General features: G+C 41.1%; 2 protein-coding genes across 5 annotated transcripts; both read left to right on the forward strand.

The window, feature by feature from the left end:
- The first annotated feature begins 1,202 nt into the window (after positions 1-1,202).
- On the forward strand, positions 1,203-11,495 carry LOC308124637 (casein kinase I). 3 transcript variants are annotated; one of them, XM_080487753.1, is made up of 11 exons: positions 1,203-1,534; positions 4,655-4,745; positions 5,005-5,115; positions 5,382-5,530; positions 6,146-6,374; positions 7,837-8,007; positions 8,205-8,353; positions 8,513-8,708; positions 8,798-8,937; positions 9,516-9,583; positions 9,674-11,495. In XM_080487753.1, exons 2-10 carry the CDS (start codon positions 4,670-4,672, stop codon positions 9,546-9,548), a joined length of 1,254 nt encoding a protein of 417 aa, XP_080343879.1. In that variant the 5' UTR covers positions 1,203-1,534; positions 4,655-4,669; the 3' UTR covers positions 9,549-9,583; positions 9,674-11,495. The 3 variants fall into 3 exon arrangements, with proteins under 3 accessions (XP_080343879.1, XP_080343878.1, XP_080343880.1); XM_080487752.1 differs by having other exon boundaries at positions 1,305-1,534; positions 4,630-4,745; XM_080487754.1 differs by having other exon boundaries at positions 1,305-1,534; positions 4,630-4,745; positions 9,516-11,495.
- A 125-nt stretch (positions 11,496-11,620) lies between these two features.
- On the forward strand, positions 11,621-25,661 carry LOC308124636 (transmembrane protein 184B-like). Of its 2 annotated transcripts, XM_080487750.1 has the most exons (11): positions 11,626-11,689; positions 12,012-12,090; positions 14,379-14,612; positions 16,864-17,029; positions 19,133-19,223; positions 19,312-19,387; positions 19,941-20,032; positions 20,209-20,378; positions 21,297-21,491; positions 21,788-21,814; positions 22,992-25,661. In XM_080487750.1, exons 3-11 carry the CDS (start codon positions 14,379-14,381, stop codon positions 23,219-23,221), a joined length of 1,281 nt encoding a protein of 426 aa, XP_080343876.1. In that variant the 5' UTR covers positions 11,626-11,689; positions 12,012-12,090; the 3' UTR covers positions 23,222-25,661. The 2 variants fall into 2 exon arrangements, with proteins under 2 accessions (XP_080343877.1, XP_080343876.1); XM_080487751.1 differs by lacking the exon at positions 21,788-21,814 and having other exon boundaries at positions 11,621-12,090.
- The last annotated feature ends 330 nt before the right edge of the window (positions 25,662-25,991 follow it).

A 25,991-nucleotide genomic window follows, 5' to 3' on the forward strand; every position in this document is an offset into this window, starting at 1 on the left:
GAAGTTGTTTGTTTTTTTTTTTTTTTAAAGCAGACTTGTCTTTTTTATTGTCCGACCTGCAATAATAAAAAAAAAAAAACATTTTAATGACACAAAGAGCTGAAGGCATACGCGTTGAGAAAATGGAAATGCCAAATCTTATCAAACTGTGTGGCGTGGGCGGGAGGGGTGGGATGGGTTGTTTACAGATGCAGAGTAAGCATTACCGTACGTTTATAAATGTTCTGTTGTTGTGTATTCGTTTTAAATTAAGACAGGCTTTAACACTCCTGTTCAGTGTTTTCGTTTTGAGATTTTACAAAGGAAAAATTTATTTAAACAAATAAGAACAAGATTAATAAAGATGAAAGTATTGGCTTCTACCGTTGTCGTCATTTTGTTATGTGAATTCAGATTCTGGGTGATCACAAGATACTTTGCACATAGAAGCGTTTTATTATAAGTCAGGGATAGAAGGAATTTTTTTTTTAATTAGTAATCCTAAATTATGTTCAGAGGCAGAACAGTTCAACTCAAAACCACTATTGCTCTTAACTTTCAGAATATACAAAGATTTTTGTAGCTGTATGTGCTATTATGCTTGATTGGCACTGTGGTTATTCCGAGTGTTGTGGGTGACTGGAGCCAATTCATACATGTTGTTGGATCAGGATAAAAAAAACAAGCAGACTTGAGTTAGGGTGTCAAACATAAGACCTGTGGGCCAGAATCGCCCCAAGAGAGCAATTTCTAAGGATTTCAAAGAAAACATTTTATTTATTCATTTTTAATAAAATTCTTAACAGCTGAGATATCTGCGATGCTTCCAGGAAAGCTGTCAAACTAGCATTAACCTCAAAACCATACAGTCAGGGTATAGAAACATGCACAATGCAACAGCGACAGGACAAGGTTTGGGTACATTTCACTAAATTTAGCATTGGAAGGCATTAAAATTGGCTTTATGTTGAGATTGTAGTCATTTTCAGTTTTGATTGTTTGGTTTTATGAAAAAATATTGAATTTTTAATCTTGTACATTCTGCACCACAACAAAGAAAAACTTTCTTGGAACTATGATAAATCATCCCTGAAGATTCTATGCAATCCGGGTAAATATTTTTTTGCAAAAAGTTGGTAAAATACAAACCAAGAAATAGAATACACGCAGACAAAATTGTAACCTTCCCCCCATCTTTAGTTGTGGAAGGTACTGAGTGAACTGAGAAGTATAGGGGTTTTAAGGAGCAGCTTGGCCGTGACGTTCCCCTTTAATCATCGAGTGCCCTGACACAGCCACACGGTGACGTCACCGACGCCGTGAACACGCACGCTGTTAAGTAACGAGAGGGAGCGGAGAGCCGCTGCTCGTGCTGCTGCTGGAGCTTCTCAGGGACTATTAACAAGAGAGCGCAGCCGACGACCGAGCTCAGAGCTGGGGGGAATGAGAGCCGCCAGAATCCGCTCCCATCCTCCTCTGCCCGGGCCTGTGTCCCACTGACAACCACCGGATCAGAACCTCCACCGATTCAGCTTTCGGACGAACCTAATATCGGGTGAGTGTTGGTTCGGAGAACCGGGGAAACCGAGGGGGAAAACGGGCCTGATTCGGCCGAAGCAGAGTCTCCTATTCACGGCTTACGGGAGAGGGGGGGGGGGGGGGAAATAGTAGGGATGGCTCTCTGCACAGGCTAGCCCAATACATTCATGGGTGCGGTTATAAGTGGAATAAAATAAATTGAAAAAAATACCTTGCGTAATAGTAGTGCACATTTATAACGTTATTTAGATTTAACGATATTTGTGGTGCAGCACGTCTTTACGCTCCGCATTTCTACTAGCTTACTGACAGCGGCTAACACTCCACTAATGTCAACGCTTGCGGGGTTTTAAAACACTTCAAACCGCCTGGAAATCGCACAAATTGTCGAATTTTTACAAAGTCACAGGTTTTTGTTGGTATATCTCCACTGTATTTTACGCGACTGACTGGTCATCACGGCTGAGTTGCTCGTTATCGAAATGCGAGCAGAAAGGCTGTACGCCGTTATGAAACTGGTATTTCGCAAGTTGTGGAAAATGTGTTATTCCTGCATTTGATGTGGAGACTTGAGACACACGAGTTGTTTTGTGTGTTGACAGCTGTGTGAGTGAGAGAGGCGTAACGTTATATCCCCGCTCCCTTTTCCACTGATTGCGAAATCTGCTGGCTTTCAGTCTCTTTCACTTGTTTTTCTTTTTGTTTTTCTGTCTTCTGTCCTGCTCTCTAGAACTACTTTACACACAAGTGTGCGTTGACTGCGTGTCTATAAGTGCTAAATTATGTCGCTGTGTGGACTTGTGTCATGAGATTGATGTTTTAAATGGTAGTGTATCGCCTCCTCAGGACATCCTGTCTCCACAAACCCCACTAAGACTCCCTCCGCACCAGCAGATGTGTGCTGTACCATCTTAACCAATCCACTCTCCTGTACACGATTACTATGGTTCGAGCACATGGTGTTTTCCCAGTGCAGTGTGACAGACTAATTCCTCTGGCCTCGCATCACACAGGCCGTCTTCCCAACATAAAGTAATCGATTCTACCTGCTGGGTTTGTCTACTTTCCTCAGGTTTTTATTTTGTTTTAAGGCTGTTTAACAGTGTGTCAGTGTGGCTGGACCAAGTAATTAATCAGTGACACTTGTGGTGACGCTTTTGTGATTAATGTTGCTCTGTAAACCGGGTACCCTGCTGCTGCTGCTGCACATGAGACGCCCTCTTGGTGTAATGAACCCTAACCCTTTATTAACCCAGATTCATTCGTTTCCATCACATTTACGGTGGCAAGCTGCCCTCCGTCAGTTGGAGACCCAGGGACGTTTGTTAACGGCTGATATTTTCACTCGGAATTGCTTTTGTATCCAAACCAAGTGCTATATGGGCTGTTTTTGAGTTGGGAGCTGGGAGCAGAGGAGTGGTTCTGCAGAGCTGATGACTGCCTGCCACAGGGCTGAGGCTGTCTTGTTTAGCAATTGTCTAGTTGTCATGAGACTTTGTTTTTCTATAGGGGAAGTGGATTTAGGCCACTCTTCAAAGTCGAACACAACAGGAACACGTGGGGCACGTGACACAAACTCAATAGTTCATATTTGAAATGGAAGTTTTACTCGAGGGTGTTGCCACAATAAAAGGCACTTTTTATTCCCAATAGTTGTCTTGTATGTTGGAGCTCGGGATGTAAGTATCTTTGTTAAACGCTCTGGATGATGCGCTCTGTGCAGCTCTCTGAACTTCGCAGGAACAGAAATGTCCGAGGGCCTTGACATAGATAAAGCCAGTCAGTTCGCCACTGCTACTCATGCCTTTGCCTCCCTTGGCAGTGCCAGTACAGCGCAGCGGAGAGCTTAGTCTTTTGCAGTGGCTGCACAATGTGGCGTGGTAGTGCGAGTACTAAATAAGTGATGATCCAGCTCCGGCATCACGTGCAGCCCGGCTCAAAAAAATGCGCCTCATTTCCCCATGTGTGCCAAGTCCTAGTACTCGTGCAGTAGTTGATTCACTGGTCCTCCAAGTGGAGGTTTTGTACGTGGCCCCAATTTCTTTTTCCTCCCATTTCGTTCCCTTTCCTCTCCCTGCTCCTGCTGATCTCGCAGCAACCCCCGCCCTTCCAGCTCGTCGCTAGCCTACAAATCTAATCTCGTGTTTCTGGAGACCAGACAGCTGTTTGCTGATCAACCAGCCTTGCTCAGGCTGCACGTTCGCACAAACACGTGGTCAGTTCAGATTGATGCACATCATATGAGCAGCTGACTGACCCTGATGGGTACCTCTCCACACTCTCCCCTCTGGGGTAGTTCCAGAAATGGCTTTGTTGTATTTAGTGTACAAAAGAAAAGTGTTGCAGTTCAAACCAGTCGGCTTAGTGGGTTGTAGATCCTCCGGCTACTTTTATATAACAAATATAGATATAATCAAAGGCGGTTAAAGCACCAGATGAGCATCTTGTGAGCTAAGATAAATGATTGACTTAGGAATCATACTCAAGCTGGACTATAGAGTTAGAGCTTTCCTTGAACTTTATTTCCAATGACAGGATTTTTTGTAATTCTGTTGGGGAGAAAGAAAGTAATTTTTTTTAGTACAGAGAGTAGATATTTTTTTTGTTGGCCACAACGTTGATCAAACAAAATATTTCTAAAAGTGAAACGTTCACAAAGTGATCAACTTTTATGTTGTTTTGTATTTTTTTCAGCAATAACTTTGTATCGAAAAGTTTTGTGTCAAATATTTCTGGATATGATGTTATGGCTTCTTTATAACTTCATGATGTGTTTTCCCTTCATTTTGTGATTAATTAATTTATTGGTCCGATGAAGTATGAATCCCATCCGCCGTCTTGCTGTGGTAGTAGTGAGTCTGTAAACTGTTTTATCATTTAAAGTAGAATAAGTTGATCAGCAAGAAAAAACAATTTTTTTTTAACACCGTCACTTTAAACGACAAAAAACAAAGGCTGACGAGATTTTTTGGGGGGAAATATCTTGTGATAAAATGCCTCTGTAAAAACATGAAGTGCACATAGCTCCCAGTCCAACAATTCTATTTAAATCACAAGTCCCAGGTGCTAATCGTTGCTGATATGGTGCTTGTTCTTGCCCTTTCTTAACAGTTCTTCTGTTGTCTGTTGGTGGCAGTGACAAATTACAACCATGGAGCTGAGAGTCGGGAACAAGTATCGGCTTGGGCGAAAGATAGGGAGTGGTTCTTTTGGAGACATTTACCTCGGTGAGTAAAACACAAGTTGTCTTTTTATTTTTGTCTGTTTCTACATGACTTGCCCAACTTTCCGTCTGTCTCTCCTGTTCCGGTTCTTTCCACATGAGTTTTGAGGACAGCCTCTCCTTTCAAACTGTGGCATTCATTTCCATGTTCATCTGGGCAAAATACTGGATTTTCCTTCGTAATCGCCCGTTCCCGGGTTCTGTAGCATGCGCACTTTCCTTGCTTCTTATAGTTGTAGTTATGCCGGTGTTCTTCTCCTCAGGTGCCAACATTGCCACCGGTGAAGAGGTAGCCATCAAACTGGAATGTGTAAAGACCAAACACCCACAGTTGCACATTGAAAGCAAGTTCTATAAGATGATGCAAGGAGGAGGTAAGCAAATGACACACTTGTCAAGATTTCCCCCCCTGAAATAACTTGTTCCTGGCAAGAGCCGGCAACACATTTCCAGTGACAGTAATAATAAACAATATTTAAATGAATGCCATGTTGTCACATTTTTGAAATATGAAGACATCTTGAACTGAAATTGCATAGATGACTGCAAATGTCAGTCATAGGCACACCAGCTCCAACTAATCGAAGTGTGTGAAGTTTCCTCAGATTAATAAAGTATCTGATCTGTGTGTCCATGCCAGTGGGTATACCTTCGATAAAGTGGTGTGGTGCGGAGGGCGACTACAACGTTATGGTCATGGAGCTGCTCGGACCAAGTCTGGAGGACCTGTTCAACTTCTGCTCAAGGAAGTTCAGCCTGAAGACCGTCCTGCTTCTGGCAGACCAGATGGTGTGTAGCAAACTGTTTCTAGAAATGTTTAATTTCTTTAGATAAGATCACAACACATGAAACATAGGAGCAGTAGCAATGCATGATAATCCTCTTGAGGTCAGGATCATGATCCACTTGGCTGTTTTTCTCTTGTTGGTGCAACTTCTATATTTAGCCCTTAAACGTGATTTCCCTCAGGCTTCTTTAGGATTATAGATGTTTTGTTCGTGCTGCACTTGTACATCCAGGGTACTGTGTATCGTTGGCCTCTTATACTGTGCTGGCCTAGATATTCCATGAGTAGCTTTCTAACGCACGACTCATACCACCTTTTATTGGAGCTGAAGCCAAGTTGCTGTGTCAGTCGTCTGTATGGACTCTTATAGCTCGAGGTCATCGCCTTCCCCTGCTCGCTCTGCCCTCATATTTTTTGTCCGACATTATTTGCTGGTGTCATTGATGCACCTTAACGCGAGTGACCGAGGCCTGGAAAACTATGCCAGGGAATTGATGGGGTGACATGAATATATGACCACAAGGTCGCACTATGTGCAGCACTCTACAGTGTAACGATGTACTTCATGTTGTGGTGTAGGAGCTGACAGTTGGCGCTCTCTCACTCGTCCTCTGCAGATCAGCCGCATTGAATACATCCACTCCAAGAATTTCATCCATCGAGATGTAAAGCCCGACAACTTCCTAATGGGGCTCGGCAAGAAGGGCAACCTCGTGTACATCATCGACTTTGGTCTGGCCAAGAAGTACCGTGACGCACGCACGCACCAGCACATCCCATACAGGGAGAACAAGAACCTGACTGGCACGGCACGCTATGCCTCCATCAACACGCATCTTGGAATCGGTGAGCATACACGGAATCTTGATTTTCATACTGTTTGTGCAAAACTATTAATCAAATATAATTACAATTTTAATTGTAACTTTCGCCTCCGGTGAAATAAAAGAACATCATCCTGTTAAATGTTTCATTTTTATGACAAAAAGGTTCAGGTTATAGTGCATGTCAGCTACACTGGATTCAATTAGATTAGGTTGAAAAATTAACTTTTTCATTGTACGTATACTGAACAATTTTCATTAGAAATGTGAAGCCGTTTTATGAAACTCCCAATTATAAGATTGCAGCATCATTGTGTGATAGCCTCGTTGTGTGGAGTTTTGTTCCGTTGGCTTGAAGTGATGAGATTGAGTGTTCACATTACAATGATCCTAATGACGGACAGCCCTGGCTGCGTGGCTTACAAAAATTCCCCAGCGGGGTCACGGGGTCATGGCCTTGCTCCACGCTGACAGCTGCTTCCAAACACCGTCATGTGGAGCGGCTCGGCTGAATCGCGTTTAACACACTCAGACTGGAGGTGTGAAACACTGTAGTCCTTTTCCTTGTCATCAGTGTTGAGTGTAAATCTATTTTGATCAGTCGTATCATTATTCATAGCATTGTCATAGTTTCTAGCTATTAAACAAAAACAAAATTTTATCCACAGCCTGGGCGTTGCAAATTTCAGCTGCTCGTGATTAAAATGAAATCTTTCGCCAACTACTTGTTTTTTTCTCTCTTGTGCATCGTCTTTTTGTTTTTAACCAGGCTCTTGTATCTTATACAATATATTGAAGGAACAGACATCATGAGAGCACAAAACGGAAGAAATGTCCTGAATGGAAATTTGCATTCTTGTGGTGTTGTCTATTCAATCCAAGACGTTTTGCAGAGCATTTTTATTGAGTTCAACTGGTTTATTAAAATGCACATTTTGGCAAGTTACATAAACTTTGTTTTGTTCATTTTCTTCATCGAGAGAATGAAGTTCACATTTTTGCTGTATTGAACTTTAAGCCACAAATTCCTCTTTTGGAAATGTCATCAATGGCTAATTGTGTAAGAATATTGTAAATTAATGTCATTAGGTGATTTTAATTGTTTAAATTTGGGACTTTAAAGAGTTTTCTGCTTAACTGGCATAATTGAGTCTTTTAAAAATGTTTTTTTTGATAGTTACAACAATCCCAGATCACAAATGAACCTTCACCGTCCAGTGTGAAATTACACTTTTAGTAAAGTGAGGGTGCTCGTCTTCACCTTTACAGCTTTTTCCATGTGTGAATGCGTGAGAAGATTTGCCGTAAGCCTGTTGGGAGCCGTTTTATCTTCACTGATGACCACTTTAACCTGTGACTCAGTCAGGAGGCTCGTTTCCAATATCAAAGCTGAAAATTGAACCCGAGTAACTAAATATTGTTTTGTAACTCTTGATGAAACATGCCACAGTTTTCTCACCTGTTGTTTTGCCTTCTGTCCACAGAGCAGTCCAGACGCGATGACCTGGAGTCGCTCGGTTATGTCCTCATGTACTTCAACCTCGGCTCCCTTCCCTGGCAGGGACTCAAAGCTGCGACCAAGAGGCAGAAGTATGAACGAATCAGCGAGAAGAAAATGTCCACACCCATCGAGGTTCTTTGCAAAGGATACCCTTGTGAGTGACAGTTGCTGGCAGTCTGTGTTTTCTTACATATGAAGTTTTCTACAGATTCCGTGTTCAGTTATGACTTGCGTTCTAAATAGTTTTATTACCGTTGAAGTGCATGTGTAAATAAAGCAATACTGATCAATATTTGTCTTTTTTTTTTTTTTTTTTCTTTCAATAATGAATTTATTTTTGTTTACCCGCAGCGGAGTTCTCCACATACCTGAATTTTTGCCGTTCGCTCCGTTTTGATGACAAACCAGATTACTCCTACCTACGACAGCTCTTCAGAAATCTCTTCCACCGACAGGGGTTCTCCTATGATTACGTCTTCGACTGGAACATGCTCAAATTTGTAAGTTTCTCTCATTTGTTTTCTGCTTGAACTTCTGATTGGGCATTGCCTCGCTGCCATTAACTCCTTCATCATAATGTTCACTTCCACCTGTTGACATCGAGAGTAACTCTGCTCTACAACATCTGAGTAAATGTTTAAATGTCACTCCTCCATCAGGGAGCCAGTCGGACAGCTGAGGATGGCGATCGGGAGAGAAGAGCAGGAGAGGAGAGGGATGAGCGGATCGGAGGAGCCCCCAGGGGGTCTGCATCACGGGGCCTCCCTCCAGGCCCCAACCCGGGAGCTCCCAACAGAGTCCGGAACGGGCCAGAACAAGCCATCTCCAACCCCGCCTCAAGGGTCCAGCAGTCTGGTGAGTCTTCAGCTTCAATCTCAAGCTGCAAACTGCTGGATTATTTTTTTTTCCTGGAATATCTACATCATGTGTGATTTTCATTCCAGGTAACACGTCACCACGCGCCATTTCTCGTGCAGAGCGGGAGAGGAAGGTGAGCATGCGGCTGCACCGTGGGGCTCCTGCCAACGTATCGTCCTCTGACCTCACAGCTCGTCACGACCAGTCGAGAATTTCTACATCACAGGTAAGAATCCACTCATGGAGCCTTTTTTTTTTTTTTTTTTTTGTTAGTTTTTTGGGTCGAGCGACTGAAGTTTAGTCTTAATTGTTTACAAAGCTTTATATCCCCAAAGTGTGGTGTCTCTGTGTCTGTATGTACAACTCATCATATTAACTGTAATCAGACATCTCGACATTTGCAGTCGTTGTGATGCCGGTGTCCTGCAAAAAAGTTCAAACAATGATTTTTCTGCCTCTGTCATCATTATTATTGAACCTATGCCATAAAAAAACTGACATCTACACATGGCGGACAGAGGCTCTTCCATTGTTATAAAGAAGCCTTTTTTCCTGAATATATTAAGGATAAAAGTGCCTCTGTGATTCATAAATGTAAAATCTAAAGCTAGACATCGGGTGCAAAATTCAGAAACCTTGTGGTAAAACAAAATGCTCCATGAATTAAAGTCCTTTTGTCAAGTTGGCACTTGAGTTTAATCAATTTAACTTGAGTTTAATCAATAAAAAAAAAAAAAAAAAAAGATTGAAGTGGAGGAATTAGTGGTTTAGCAGGCTTTCATAATGTCCTTATGTCCTTTGCAGGTCAGCGTGCCATTTGAGCACATGGGGAAGTAGAAACCTTTGGCTCTGCATGCACATGAAACCAACAGGTGAGGTCCAGCGTTAAACGTGTGACGTCATCACCAGGAGCAGACACGCACTCGTCACGGCTCCACTAATGACCGTCTTTGTTGTTGTAGGGCTGCAAGTTGTATTCGTCTCTACAGTTTTATTTCCATCGGTTGTTTCCTTGTTTTGTGAAAATACGATTGCTCGAGGATCAGTGGATATGGACAGCAACTCTTTCAAGGATCCTGAAAACTACACAAGGGTGTCCAAGCGTGCATTTTTAATTTTTATTTTTTTCGTGAAGCCACTCGGCCGAGCCGTCGATCACCTCCACCACAGTACAGAAAAATGAAACGACGACGATGAACATTCACAGTTGCTCATACCCGCCCTCCTGTTCCTACAAGCTGTCTCTTGATACTAATGTGAAATATTGTTGCCATCAAAGAAGCAAAAAAAAAAAAAGTATCGGGGGTACGCTTGTTCCGTATCAGTTAAAGGTGTTTTGTTTTTTTTAAGAAAATTCTCATTTTAACACCAAAAAGGACTTTTTTAATGGCATCTTATAAATGAAGACGTCTCTAAATTGGAGTGTACTTGTTTTCGTTTCTTTCCTTTTTTTGAAAGCCAGCTAAAAGATAAGCAATACAGCTATTGGGACATGTAGGCAAGAGGATAGTTGACAAAAAGAAAGGTAGCTTTGAAAAGGAAAAGTAAGTGACATTTTAGCTGTTGTGATGTTTCCGGTGAAGTAAGCAACCGTTTGCCCTTCACCCATTCTTATTGTGATGATTTGCTATTCCTCAAAGTATAGCCATCGGAAACAAAAAAAAAACCCCATAACAGCCAAGAGTAATGGGGTTTTTTTTTTGTTTGTTTTTTTAACGTTAGTAAGTTTTAAGTGCGACTCTAGATATTGCAACCACACACTCCTAAATCTTGAGGTAAGCTCCTCAGGAAACTCAGCGTACCAATATCTGATCGGAGACCATATAGCTGCCGTTCTGGCTAATGAATAGTGGCTATGCTTTTTTTTTTAAAGTGATAGTTCTTAATGTTACCGTTTTTTTTAATTCTTTTTGTTATTGAAGAGAATAGGAGAGTGGGCATGATCTATTAGGTATGACATTTGAGGGAGGGGATGGGGATTCAGATTTTCTTTTTTTTTTTTTAATGTTTACTCCACTGTAAATATTTTTTAATTTCAATGTAAAGCCAAAACGTGGTCATTTGTTTTAAGGTGTAAAGTAGAAGAGTGCATACTAATGACAGAAATGGGGACACGGTTGAGAATTCTGGTGGTATTTAAAAGTACTAAATTGCGGGATGGGCTACTGTTGCTGTGCCAGCTGGGTCATCCAACATATGTGTATGTGAAACTGTCACACAAAAGAATACCCTGCTCAGAAATCCAGTCATCTTGTGTTCATTTGTCTATTTTCTCTTTATTTATGTTGATTATTTTCATGTCTTGCCCGTTCTTTACTCAGTTTTTCCCTCATTCCATCATCTTTAACTTATTGAGACTACTTATTTCCTGTTCATGTGTTAGTCTGCACTTATTTTTCAGAAGGCCGTCTGACCGTCTCCTACCGTAAAGAGGGCTTGTTTTCCTTCTGCAAAAATTATATGCTAATAGTTTGATGTCACCTCTTTTTGGGTTTTTAACCTCCAGCAACTTTTTATGATGTCATTCAGAAGAGAGCATAACTGATGCAATTTGCAGGGACGTGTAAATAGCAGTGTACTGTGTGTAATTACCTTTGTACAGGCCACCATGACCCAGTGGCATTGGAACTGTCGGGTTGGGGCTGGTAAAGGAGACAACGGAGGCAATGGGGAATCTCACTTTATGTATTGTGTACTGATACCATGTACAGTTCTTTAACACACTTTATTTACAGTATTTGTGTATATTTTATGAAGTAAATAAAAATGAATAACGTTGCTCACAATGTTTGCCGAGTGTGCTTATCTTTTTGTGAGTCTGTTGGTTGCATCAAAGATTTTTTGTTGTTGAAGCAGAGTAATTGCGCATGCGCAGAGTCGAGTCGTTGCTCGCGGCTGCAGCTGCTGTGGATACGGAGCTGAGTCGCTGCTGATGTAGGAGAAATAACGGCGTGAAGTCGAGGCGAGAAAACGGGAAGGTTCCGTCACTTTTTATTTTTTGACCCAACGAGGAGTCCACGTCCGTAAAAACAGACTTTGCTTCCTTTAGAGCGACTTATTTTTCTATTGTTTATACTTCAACGCGAAGACGCAAGTTAATGCTATAGGAGCGCCTTGCTAACGGTGGCTAGCCGCGGTTAACGGAGCTGCGCTGCCGAGGCACTCAGCCGCTTCGTACGGGTGGGAGGAGAGGCCGGTTCCCAGGCGTCCAGACCCCCGCTGCAGTGATTACATACGTGGCTGGCTGTGGTTTGAATGATATCGCTTGGCCGAATAACTTTTTTTTTTATCCCCGGAAAGGTGCGCAGTCTGCCCGCGATGATGAGCTAAATCGACGCTTTGGGTTCCAAACGGCGCAGATCAAACAACTGCAGCGGAGGTAAGCAAAAGAGGCAGGATGGAGGCACGAGAACAAACGGCAGCTTCCATCTTTCCCTTTTTAGCTCGGCGTGTTTTGTTTTGTCAACAGAAATCGGCAGCTGTGCTTTAGTTCCTATCAGATCGCCACAAACGTGAAAGATGCTCAGTCATGGTCATTGTGGGATTTGTTCCACCTCAACTTAAGCTCGATTATAATGACTTGTGGCCAAAGCTGAGTAGCCCTCACTGCTTCACGGTATCTTTCTTTTTTTTTTTTTTCTTTTTTTTTAGGAAGCTCTTGTAGCCTAGGGACTTATTGACTGTCACAAAAGACTGGCTGATCCGATTGAGGTCAAAGTACAATGCATGTTTTGAAGCGCACCCAGGGGTGCAGTCACTAGGACTGTTGAGTTTTCTGTCTTGTTTGTTGCCCACTGGGAACCACTGAGCTGTTATTGTGGCCCCAAGTAGGTTACACCCTCAGCCATGTGTGGGTCATTGTTAATTGTTCATTCATTTTCCGCATTTACCTCATTTATAATCAGATAATATGGCAAGACATTGCTCTAAATGTGGATACACACTTCAGCCATTTGCTCAGTTTAATCTGTTCAATCGAATGTGAAGTAATACTGCACTTCTTTGTTCACATAGATATGCATTCTTACTTGTGACCATGAGAGAGGTTTTAATTCACCTTCACGGTCTTTTCTGAGAATGCAATTTGCAGTAGTGTTGTGCTGGGCTGCATTATATTGAGATGTGTTTGAAACTCAACGGTAAACTACAATCTCAAACATAGCCAAATCCATGGCAGATCTGTTTCAGTGGTTCACATTCATTTGGAGCCAAGTGTGCTTAATAAAGTGGCCGGTAAGTGAATAACGGTGTAATAACATTACTCCCCATGCTGTTGTTTGCATTGAGCAGCATCAGCAGGCAGTTGATGCACTGCTTTTTAATTACACACTTGAACAATAAGAAGTAGGTATTCTGGTTGTGTAGATTAGTATTTTTCCTGAGGAAAACAGTATGGCTACGCAGACGTTTGATTTCCAGTGTTCTAAATGTATTTCCTGGTGTTGTTTGTGTAAATAATAGAAAAAATGAAAATTGAGAGCTGGTCCTAGTAAGAATAGTAAAAAAATCCAAATTAGAACCATTTGCAGCATCACCACAAGCTGATTGAGGCTTTGGCAAGTGCAATGAGTCATTCATGGCCACACTGTGCGCCAGCCTATATTTAGCTGATGCACAGGGGGGTTTGAAAGTCATTGTGAAATTAGTTTTCACTGTGAATGATTAGATTATTGCTTTCCTGGAATCCACACCAAGACACTGACGTAGCTGCAGAGATGACAGTTACCGAGCGATGTGACTTGATGATGAGGGTGGTGGCTCAGGCAGGTTCCTGTCTGGATGCTTGGGATGTCAGGAGCTCCCATTGGCCTCTTTACTCATTATATTTACGTGCCCACATAAGTGTTTTGGGTTTATATCATCTACACTACTTTACCTATTTTCAGTAAGACAGGGTTTGCAGATTGTCACAATATATTTTGTGAAATTGAAGAGAAAACGTATCACTCTCGTGCACGATTTTTATTATTTAAAAAAACATTTCAAATATCCACCTCATTGCAAAATACACCTGAGGCCACAGGCAGACTTGTATTCCTCCTTCACCTTGGTGCTGATTTGTAGAAAGATGTATCACCACCAAAAAGAGGTGCGTTTGTGTGCCCTGCTGTTTGTAGCTACACTTCACATCTTCCTGCCCTGAGCGCAGCACACAGGAAAAGGAAGGGAAAAATCTGGGTCAGCAGATCGCAGCTCATCGCTGTCACACGCTGTGTTTTCGGGATTTTCAGCCTCCCCCATCCTTCTACCTCCTCTGCTGCCTCAAGTCTTGGTGTCTGTGGTTTTTACCCTCCATAAAAGCCTCTCCTAACCCACCTGCCTTATGCTGCCTCTTTTCACTCCCTCTGTTTTGATCTCTCTTCATCTGTCAGTTCACACAATCTCTGCCGATCCGGGCGCTGTCCTACTTTGCTCTGCTCTGGATCTTTTTCTTTTTTTTTCTCATTCCAGCATTGGTGGATTTTGGCTTGAGATTTAGGTCTTAGGCCTGTTGAATGCTTTTACACATTACAATGTTATATTTAGGCTTTAAAACCTGGAGTCTGGTGTTGGTCATCTGGTTACTGTTGACTGTTGGGTTATGTAAAAAGTCTAGAATCAAATTAGATTGGATCACAATAAAGAAGGTTCTAACACCCTTTTATTTTGTTTTGTTTTTTCAAACAGATGAATCATCTTCTGTGGCGAAACAAGCGCCTGTCAGAGAGTCTGGGGAATAACTCTCCGAATGGCCTTCCCCCCGGCCCTCCGGCCTCTTTGGCCCCTCAAGGATCCAACTCCTCCTGGGTGCCAGAAACCCCCATGGTCACACCTGAAGAGCCCATTTTCCTCATGACCTCCACAGCCCAAACCATATCTGGGTTCTTTGTGTGGACTGCTCTTCTGATCACGTGCCACCAGGTAAGACGAGGCTGACGTCTGGAGTCGCTGGATAATTACCTGGTTGATTGGGAATACCTAAACTGCCGACTCCCACGACTTAAGGCGCAGATTTAAATTTCCGCGCATCGATTTACCAGCTGACAGAAGAGAGTTGTTATGCAACGTGGAGAGGCAGAGATCAAGAGTGACATGCAGTAAATGCGCCTGGCAGAATGTGAACTGGGAATTATTGATGAATGCTCCAACATCTAGGCCATCAGGGAGCGCTCACATGCCCAGTTTGATTGACCGACACTGATTGGGCACTCTGAAATATGCAAAGCATAGGACAACATCATCGACGTAATGCGATGCCACAGCACGCAAAACATCGATGCTGATGTTGTTGTTGAAAATATGTTGGGCCATTTTAGTCATTATTATGAGAGGCAAGACTATTATGCGTACAGTTTTTGCTAAGTTAAGCTGGATGTGTTTGTGATTTTATTGTTTTTAAGCATTTGAGGGAATTGAGTTGCTTGTCATCAGAGAAAATGGTAATTTAGACAAAAGATTTGCCTTTGAAGAATGAGAGAGTTTCCAGGTGCTTCTAGTGCAAAGTAAATGTTCCACCACACTGGCTTAGTGAGCAAATGTTTTTGATTAAAAGTATTAGGCTGCTTTGTTTCATGTATTATCTTTTTGTTTGCAGATTTTCTCTTTATTGTAATACCATGAGGGGAATTATTATAACGTTTTAAATGTGATCACACATAGTCTCTGCCTAATGTAAAACACTTACAGGAACTCTAAACTCCCCATTGTTGCTAATAATATAATTATTTGTGAATTACTTTTATTATTGTGTTCAATGTTGTCGTTGAAACTGTCAGGATTGAGTCATTTTAAAGTAAGTAGAGAATGAACATGCTCTTTTTGGTGCTCTACTCTGTCTGTGCTGCCTGACTTGTTTGTTTTTTGATTCAGCAGCTCTCATGTTACACTGAAGTATTCACTAGGCGATCCTTTTATGTAGGGGGACATCTATTGTATGTGGAGGCAGAGACGAATGACTTGCCTCCAGTTGTTTGCTGATGCTCTTCACATGCAGGATAGAAGAAAAGCCCTCCGTCACTCTGGCAACAGGTGCTCGCGGCCCCAGTCTGACATCATTTTGAGAGCAGGAGGCGGGTGTATCCGCACGGGTGCATCCGTGTGCAGACCAGGGTCACGTAGCAACAATACCTGCGAGCTCTCCGTCTCGCTCGGTGGCTTGTCACCCCAGTGTTTATTATTTTACCGAAGGTCTGTGTCTGTTTACAGGCCGGTGAAGGTGATTAGTGGAGGGATATTATGTTAGTGGAGAGGAGTGAGATGGAGGTGACAGAGGTGTTGGAGACAAAGGCTCACCTTGTTCTTCCTGCTGTCTGCTGCTCTGAATAGGAGCGCTAAAAGCCCAGTATCAGTTACCTAAAACAACCCATACTCCAAATACGCCCTGCACACACACAGAACTTCAATATCAAACTGCTCCTGGCTGAACACAGGCAGTGCAGCATGAGGCTGCAATTGGTTTGAGCTGATCTTTGTTTCTGTAACACATTCTGAATTGCAGTTACACTTTTGGTAAACTGTTGAATATCAATACCACATGTTTACTTCGTTTTGACAAATCTGTGTTTTTTCAAATATTTTAAAAACCTCATGCAATCGATCATGTATAATTTCTGTGTGAATACAAGCATCTGAGGAACGCTCATCTGTGAGAGAACTAAGTTTGATAGCTGTTGGATATGAACTTTGCTTCCATGTCTCCAGGATATTAGTGCAAGCATGTGTTTTATGCGAGGTGCTCTGAGGTATACAAGCGCTTTATGGCCTGTATTTCACATTGTTTTGTTGGCTGTACGTCCATTTATTTTTATTACTTACAAGCAGCTGAGTTCCAAAAAGAGAGTCCAGATGATTTGATATCATGCCAAGAAAAAAAGTTTGTTCATCCTCCAATTGCAGCTTATGAGGCTGATGTTTCACAGTTTACTAGTTAGATCTTTTGTTTTTGCAGCTGATCCAAGAGTTGACATTCAGTCTTATTGAAAACAATGTCAATTCATTAGCTATGCACATCAGCTAACATGAAATTATTTTCTAACTAGGTAGTTTGTGATCAACCACTTGTTATAGATGAGTTATGTTCAAGTACTGCACAAAGAAGGGCCTACATTTCTGAATGCATCACCTTCTTGATTCTACATTATCTTTCTCCACCAATTTTTTCTCTTCCTTCCAGATCTACATGCACCTCCGCTACTACAGTTCTCCAAACGAGCAGAGGCACATAGTCAGGATCCTCTTCATAGTCCCCATCTATGCCTTCGACTCCTGGCTCAGCCTTCTTTTCTTCACCAACGAGGAGTATTACGTGTACTTTGACACAGTGCGAGACTGCTACGAAGGTGAGCAGACAAAAGGAGCACATGCAGCTAAGTGGTACACTTCGTCTGTTGCGGGTCAACGTCATCGCCGTGATGATAGCGAGGTGTTACAGTGTGTGTGCTGATCCCCGGGAGAAAGAATGCTGTGAGAATTTATGCTCCGTAATACCCTGATGGCAGGTGGCCTTTGCAGTGTCTTCATTTACAAAGGTTGCCATCTTTGTTCTCACATCTCCATGGCCTGTTGGGATTGCAGGGGAGGGGGAACCTGTTTCCTAGCAACTGTGTAAAACCAGGCAGATCCTTGAGAAGTCATCTCAGATAGATCATAACTTATTCTACCAGCCTGCAACTCTGGGTAACAAAGAATCACAAAAATGAAAATATATTATTCACAGTTTCCGAAAAAAATCACACAATAGAAAAAAAAGACAATTGGAACTGAGTGAAATGATCTAAATGATCAATATATTTCAGATTGTTGATGGAGAATATGTCAAATATCTCAATCAATTGTTAATTTAGCTACTTTTCTCGTATTTTCTGATTAAATTTCAAGACTCCTATTGGGCCTTTGTCTATATTTTCCACATTTAAAAAAAGTAAAATATAAAGTATACAAATATCAGTTTTTACTTTTTCAAATAAAGACAAAATAACTTTTTTGCAACTGTTGGAAACCCTTGTTTTATATTCTCATTGTTTGGAAACGACTGTCCTTATGACAGTTATACTGAGCGACATAATAAGCTCAGTTATGGGGTTGGGGGGTTATTAAAACTTTAAACATTAATGACTTTAAGATTTTGACGTTGCTGCTGCTACAAATATTATTTGATATTTTGCTCCCAAATTCATGTTAACATTTTCCGATTTTTCCAGTCTGTCAGTCCTTTTCAATACTAAATGCCATGTGTGTACATTTCAGAGTGAAAGAAATACTGTGTCTAATTATGCAACAATGACAAAGCCGGCACTGTGCTGACTGTGTTCTGGCAAATATTATCAACGCGCTACAATCACAGGCTTTACTTTTAAGCTCAGCCACTTTCCACAGTGAGCAGTGAGGCTGTGGGGAGCTGGTATCTGTGGGTTACTCTTAAATTAGCCTGCGAACACCTGGGGCAGCAGAAGAAAAACATTCTGCACACTCAGGGACGCCAATTACGAATATCTGTGCGGAGTCCAGTCAGGTTTATTTGAACTGCATGTTCGGTGTCAGGAGATTACCTAAAATTATGGGCTTGTGTGCCGGATCCGATGTAACTATCTTTTTGGGGGCCCAAAAGTTTTTAATATTTCTAAGTGGGATTTTGCATTAACATTAACTACATTATCATTCTAAATTTGTGCACAAAGACCTGTCTGTGTTTTTGTCTGAACAAGAGACGTGAATGCTTTGTTTATCCGATGAGCAATTTTTTATATTTTCTCAAAAAAAATTCTAAGAGTTGAGAGTGTGAACCTGCACCACTGTGCAGCCGAGCACACACAATCTCAATAGTACTTGAATTGATTAGTAGTGAATCATTTCCCTTTGATACCGTTTGTGCAGTTGGCAGCTTAGATCAAGAATGTTATCCCATGATATTTATCTCCCTTCTTCCGTATTTACATTGGAGTTCTGTTATCACTCCACTCCGCTCCACATCCACCCTAAGCACTCGAGAACTCTTCTTAATTGTAATTATCCTCAAGATGATTCTTCACTCACAGCCCTCATCCAGTTATTAGTAGGAGTGCTCGTCAGCATGACTCACCTTACTACCTTGAAATGACCAGCTCAGCGGTTCAGAAACAGAATCAGCAAAATACACAGATGTTATTAAGGGAGCCATGCTGAGAGGAAAGAGCCCTGCATCTTTATCATCCTTTCCTTTAGCTGTTATCAATATGTTTTAACGTTCTCCATACTTTATGGTGATGTGAATGCTGCTAATTTTGGAGATTGATTAAACCCAGATGCTTCAATGGCGTTGTTTATTAATCTCTGGAAAGCAAGACCGATATACTTTTCAATGTAAGAGTTTAGCTTAAATTAAGGAACACAATGAATAATTTACTCCTTTGTTGTGATTTTGCAGACTTCATTTCTTTCCTTTTCTTTTGTGTGATCCTCCGCAGCCTTTGTCATCTACAACTTCTTGAGTCTCTGTTATGAATATCTGGGAGGAGAGAGCGCCATCATGGCTGAAATCCGAGGAAAACCCATCGAGTAAGATTTGTTTGCTGTTGCCCCCCTTTTTTTGCTCATAGATTTTTCTAGTTTTTCCCAAAAACTTTTAACCTGCTCTCCACTTTAGGTCCAGTTGTGTTTATGGGACGTGTTGTCTGTGGGGAAAGACCTACTCCATTGGTTTCCTCAGGTTTTGTAAACAGGTACGAATCTCTTTCTCATGCTCTCATTCTTTACTTTGTCATTACAGCTCATGCGGTTTTATTGTACTTGAATATAATAGGCTAACACACTCGATAGCACGCTCATACATGTTACCGGCGGGCACACACTGCTGACAATAGGGCGAGAGACAGTCAGGGCTTCTAGGGTAACAGCGAGATATTCATGCCTCTCCGCTTTAATTACCATGAGTGATTGACTACTTGCTGTAAAATGATCACTGCACAATCCTTCACTCTTAATCAATATGGTTCTGACTGAGACTGAGCTGTTTGGCAGATGCTGACATCCAGGGAAAATTCATTTGGCAGAGAAAGGCATAATAAGCTGGTAAACATGAGGCACTATCTGGTATTAAAAGTTACTACACACTGCGGATCGATTGATGCAGACGTAGGCCCTTATCAATAAAATGTTGGGAATTACGCCAATGCATCATTACTTAATTACATTATCTTCATTTTGGGAATATTTTATGATAATGTATTAACCAGCAAAACTCATAGAAACTGATTTTTGCTCTTAATTCCTCAGGCAACTCTCCAATTCTGCGTTGTGAAACCTCTGATGGCAATGATCACTGTCATTCTTCAGGCCTTTGGGAAATACAGAGATGGAGACTTCAAGTATGTTTCCACTTCCACTTACCTGCAAGGGTTCTTAAACTGTCTTTCTTCCTGACTTATGTCACAGTACTCATATTCCTACATATTAAATTCTAGTTACCTGAGTTTTCAGATTTCCCAGAAGCCAGTTGTACATTCCAGCTTGTCATCTTTTTTCCTGTGCTTCTCTCCCTCAGCGTGGCAAGTGGCTACCTGTATGTCACGATCATCTACAACATCTCCGTCAGCCTGTCGCTCTACGCTCTATTCCTCTTCTACTTTGCCACCCGAGAACTGCTGGTCCCTTACAATCCCGTGCTCAAGTTTTTCATGGTCAAGTCGGTCATCTTTCTTTCCTTCTGGCAGGGTGAGAACGCCACTCGGTTAAGGCACATTGATTTATACATCCACGCTAACAGACTTGTTGAGAGCAACTTCAGACCGCAGGACAAATTCGGAGAGCAGCCATTGTTTGTGCACACAGATGAATTGCACTCCGTTTGTTAAATTGATAAAAAATATATAGTTTACCCTGTGAAACCCTAAAAAAACTAGTTTTGCCACAAACCGTCTAAAACCTCACACTTATTTTAAAAAAAATATAGTGTCACATGGCCTTTGAGAATGTATAAACACTTTTACATCTTCCAAACACAGCTCCAACACCAACCAAATTCATTTCAAAATGCCAAAATCCAAATTCCAATCCCGTGATTAAGTTAACTCATCTGCTGCATTTGAGAGACTAACGCTCTCCCACTTTAGCCACACATACAAACAATAGATGAAAGGGGATAATCAGAATATTATGACAGTGTGGACCCATTTATTTCTGTATAAAAAAAACACATGCGCACAGAGAACAATAAAATTAGCAATGGAGAGTACGCAGACATTCGTATGGACATACAGGTGACTCTCAACTATAAAACTACCGAGTCCCAGGAGAATATGGACTGAGAGTCATGACACTCTGGAGGTGCGCAGTAGCAGTGTGTCCATAGTTTCCATGGAAACAAAGTGGGGGCATTTTCAGTGTCTCTGAACACCGTTGTAGTTTGAATGGACGACACTCAATACACAACTAAATCTTTACGTTTAACTCGAGAACATTGCTGTGTAAACTGGGCCGATGAGTGCGTGAACCATTCCACCCCTGAATAGTGTTTTTCTCAAATATCTGGATCTCCTTTCATTTCTTCTCATGCAGACTTGTAACGATCCTAACACATGTAAGCTCTTTTTTTTTTTGTCTCTGACTTCTGGTTTCCTCCCGGTGCTCCAGGGATGCTGCTGGCTATCCTGGAGAAGTGCGGAGCCATCCCGCAGATCAACTCTGTGGATTTTTCAGTGGGTGAAGGAACAGTCGCTGCTGGCTACCAAAACTTCATCATCTGCATTGAGATGTTCTTTGCTGCTGTGGCACTGCGCCACGCCTTCACCTACAAGGTCTACATGGACAAGCGACTAGATTCATACGGTGAGCAACGTGTTTGAGAGACTATTAAAAAGTTGTTTCTACCCACGATGTGCCGATGACAAAGATGAGTGTAAATATGTGGAATAATCAGAGTGGTGTGGCTCATAAAGGGTTCTTTATGCAGACTTTTAAACACTGATCCTACTTCTATTTGTCTTCTTTCCTTTTTACTTCCATTCCTTTTTTAACACTCTGAATGAATTGTCTTATTTCTGCCCTGTTTTCCTTTTCCTTCATTTTCATCTTGACTTTCTTGTACTCCTTATCCTTATCTTCCCTCTGTGCTGCACTCAAAGGCTCGTTTCCTATCTATGGACAGTACGGTAGGTCTGATTTCAGCTGTGTTTCGTCTGTATCTGCTCCGGAAGCTTTTTTTTTTTATCAGTGTTTGATTGTGCTTGGGAGTCCATTGCTTTCACATCACTGGTTTCATGTTTTTTTGGGGGCGGGGTTTCAGCTTAAATTAATTTTTTGGAGATTTTTAAAATGATTTTTGTCTTTTTTAATGAAGGGTTTCATAATTTGTTGTTTTATCCTGCAGTTGCTAACAGTTCTTGTGTCGTTCCCATTTCTACCTTTGAGTTAAACCGTGTTTTGCTGATGTCTTAAGAGATTACACTTATTTTGTATAGTTTTTTCAGCATCTGATAACATTGCCTATTCTTTTTTCACTGGTGAAATATTGTTCAGTCTTAGTCCTTTTCTGCATGTTCTCCGCATTTGTGAATTGTGTATTTTAATGCCCATCAAAAGTATTTGGAGTAGCCTGCATAGCAAGTGGTACTTATATTCTGAAAATTCTATTTTAATATGAATGCATTAAAAGGCATCTTTCCATTGATCACAACTATATTTGAATACTAAAATTCTTGTAGCTTTATTCAGTGTATATGGTTAATAGCTGAGATGATCGAAACATATTCACAAAACTATAAGGAAAAGTCCATTTAAAAATGGTTTCAATGAAATAATAACAAGAATTAAAATGTAAAATATGTAATGGATGATTAATATGATGATTGAATAATAGTATTATGCATGAAACAAGAGACTAAACACTAAACACGTGGTTGCTACACAAAACAACAATGAAAAGAAAAATATCCTAAACATTCAGGACAGCAGTGACAATATATGTCATGAGTTTGATGGGAATAAAATAAATTGACCAAAACGTTTGTAAATAAAAACAACAGGTTGAAAACTTGGCAGACATCCAGAGACTAAAAGCTGCCTCACAAATAAAATCCACTCCCCACTGTTGCTTTGTTATGTAATCTGCATGTGTTCATTCAGGGAATAGATTCTTTTCCCTCCATCCTGCTGATTCATTTTTTTGTCCAGTTATGCTTTTGCAACATTGATTTTCTTTCACAATTGTCACCCAGCAGCTGGACTGGAAACAGTCTCCACATTTCTTTCATCCACTCACTTCTCATCTTCACTCTTCAGTGCTTCTTTATTATATGATTCTAACCCCCTCCCCGGTCCCTCCTCCAGGTCGCTGCGCCCCAATGAAAAGCATCTCCAGCAGCCTGAAGGAGACCATGAATCCAGGAGACATGGTCCAGGACGCCATCCATAACTTCTCCCCGGCCTATCAGCAGTACACCCAGCAGTCCACACTGGAGCACAGTGGGGGGCCACCCCTGTCCCGCAGCCACAGTAACCTCAGTACCCGCGGCGACAATGAAAAGACCCTCCTGCTCAGCTCTGATGATGAGTTCTGAGACTCGAACACACAGTCAAGGGCCAACTTTACTCCTGTTGCCTACAGTTTAGCTGCGGTGTGAGACAAATCAGATCTTTTTTCCTCTTTACTGTGAAGGATCGGATTGTTTTCTTCTTATTTAGATACCAATGAAAGACGAGTGTTATGTGAGATGGATGTGACTGCAGTAATGGTGGTGGAGAGATGTTTTTTTTTTATGAGGAAAAGGGAAAGGATTAGCTTCAGTAGGTAAGGGGGAGTGTGATATTACACATAAAGCGAGGGAGGAGTGAGGTCAGGAACATTGAATCCATTAACTGGCCAGGCTGTTGTGGTTATTGGATATTACTGAGAGAAATGAGACGGCCGTACTCGTCCTATGAATATCGATCACTACAAATAACTGTGCCTGCATATAGCATCTCAGTTCAGCACTTTAAGCGGTGAGGCAAAAAAAACAAACATTACATATATGGTTCAGAAACCTTAGTGCCATCTTCATCTGAAACACATGGCCTCATTAATTGTTGACGTGTTTTATCGGTTCTCAATTTGCACTCCTCCTCACCTCTCTGCCAACACCCTCTCTAACTGAAACATTGCCAAATAGAAGGAGCAGTATCCTGCTCCCCACTTAATGAAAGACGCTATGTTAAAGTTTAAGACTGATTTATAGTTGAGTAAAACTGAGGAGCGTTTGGTTGGTTCAGTTTAATATACGAGTTTAATCACAAATAATTATTTTTATTTAAATGTTGTAAGACCTTGAAGGTGTAACTCATTTAAAGACTAGTTCGTTGGGAAATTGTTATTCTAGAAATGTTCTGAATATGCCGTGTATTTTCGTCGATGTCGTTGTGGGTTCGTTCAAAGCATGACGTTGTGACTCCGGCCAACTCCTGCGATGTTATTGTTTGTGGAGTGGCGAGGGAACAGCTGCGGGAGAGATTTTAAGCGTGGGCGGAGGGAACTGACGGAAGGACAGCGCCCACACAGATTACAGATTACTGGAGAAGCAGCACTTCCCCTGCAGAGCCGGACCAGCTGTGATGTGCTGTGGATCTTAATCTCTTAATTAACGGCGTTAGGCCTGGCACAGACCAGGCCGGCCTCTACTGGCGTTGCTTTGTCATGGCAGTGGATGAGCAAGTCGGTTACTGCAGAAAGAGTTGGCGCAAACTTGGCTTTAAGTCTGACCGAAGTCAAATACTGAATATGTAGTTGAACTTTGCACAAAGTAAATTTGATCTTGTAGAAAATATATGGGATATTCTTGGAGCTGCTTTGCAATTTCTATACACTCTAAAGCATTAAAGTTTGTAGTTCATTGTGGTTTAAAAGAAGGGAATTGTAAAAGTCTTGAGCGAGTAAAAACATCTCTTGTCTCTCTCAGACTGTGATTGGAACTATACTCAAGTTAATTGTTCATACATGATATGATGTTTGGTAGATGTATTTTCACTGTGGCCAGTATATCGTTTGCTTGTAGTTGTGATCTTCAGCGTTATCCAGCAAAGCACAGCAGTTCAAAGGCCCAGTAGTTCCTTTAGGCAGGTAATAATTAGGTCAAATACAGCCTCCAAAAATGCATTTTCTTTTTATTGGTAGGCTTGCTCAAGGTGCACACTGCAGGAAAAAACACAGTAGATTTTCTGTGAACTCTGAATGTAGTTTTGTTTTGTTTTTTAATTTAAGATGCCAGGTGTCAGTTATTTTCCAAACTGTCAACCCTCAGGTAAAAAAAAGGCCCACCAGTATATAGAAGCCACCTAAATGATCTTTTTTTAAAGCTTCTTGAGTGACTCCAGTGTAACTAAAAGTAGCATATGATATTTGTTCATTTCCCATGTGGCTCAAAATAAGATTCTCCCATCAAGAGGAATATCAAGGAAAAATCACAATAATAGCATTCAGTAAGCAGAATGTTTGTTAAATTTGGTGTCCAGCTGTACTCCCACATCCCCTCTGTAATGAATGCATCACTTGTGTTTTCTTGTTTCTTGTTTGTCTTTCCCCTTTGATTTGTAAGTGCATTTGTTTATTTAATACGTTTTGAGTAAAAAATAAATTCTCTACCTTAAACCTCAACCTGAGGTGAAGTCAGGCTTTTTTTAAAATTTCATTAAAAAAACACTATCTATATGATGGTCTGAACACTGTGTGTAAATGCTGGATGTTATTCACAAAGCCTGAATTATAAGAAATATATTTGAAAGCAAAGAATTATGTGAATAGAGTGAAACTGAGCACTGCGAAACATTCCTGATGGTGACTAGAATGGCTTTGCTTGGTATAGTGCTTTGTTGAATATCTTTGTGTTTTTAATAATTTTTAATTTCATATATACTCCTGTTCTATTTCGTTTGTTGTATTCTTTTTAATTTGTATATTGGGAATATCACGTTTTGATGTTCATTTCAGTTGCTGTTGCAAGGGAAATAAAATGAGGGGGAAAATTCTTTCTGTCAAATTCTTGTAAACCTATGAGCATCAAGAGTTGCATTTCCTCTGTTATTTACTCAAGCACATGGTTTTATAAAGGTAAAATTAGAGTGTAAGATATGCACATTAAAGTTTCCGTTAAAGCAACTCTGAAGCTTTAAAAAAAGTTTCCCATGTAAGCATACATGTCGACAGACCTATAACCTTAAAAATGCAATTCGTCATACCAAGAAGTAGAAGCAAAGTAAGCAAACAAAGTACAAATACATATATTACTATATATCTTTTATTAATCATCCAGTTTTACTCATGCTTGAGATACAAATGTCTATTACATATTATTATAC

This window comes from Lipophrys pholis (genome assembly GCF_963383615.2).
Source record: "Lipophrys pholis genome assembly, chromosome: 19".
NCBI lineage: Eukaryota > Metazoa > Chordata > Actinopteri > Blenniiformes > Blenniidae > Lipophrys > Lipophrys pholis.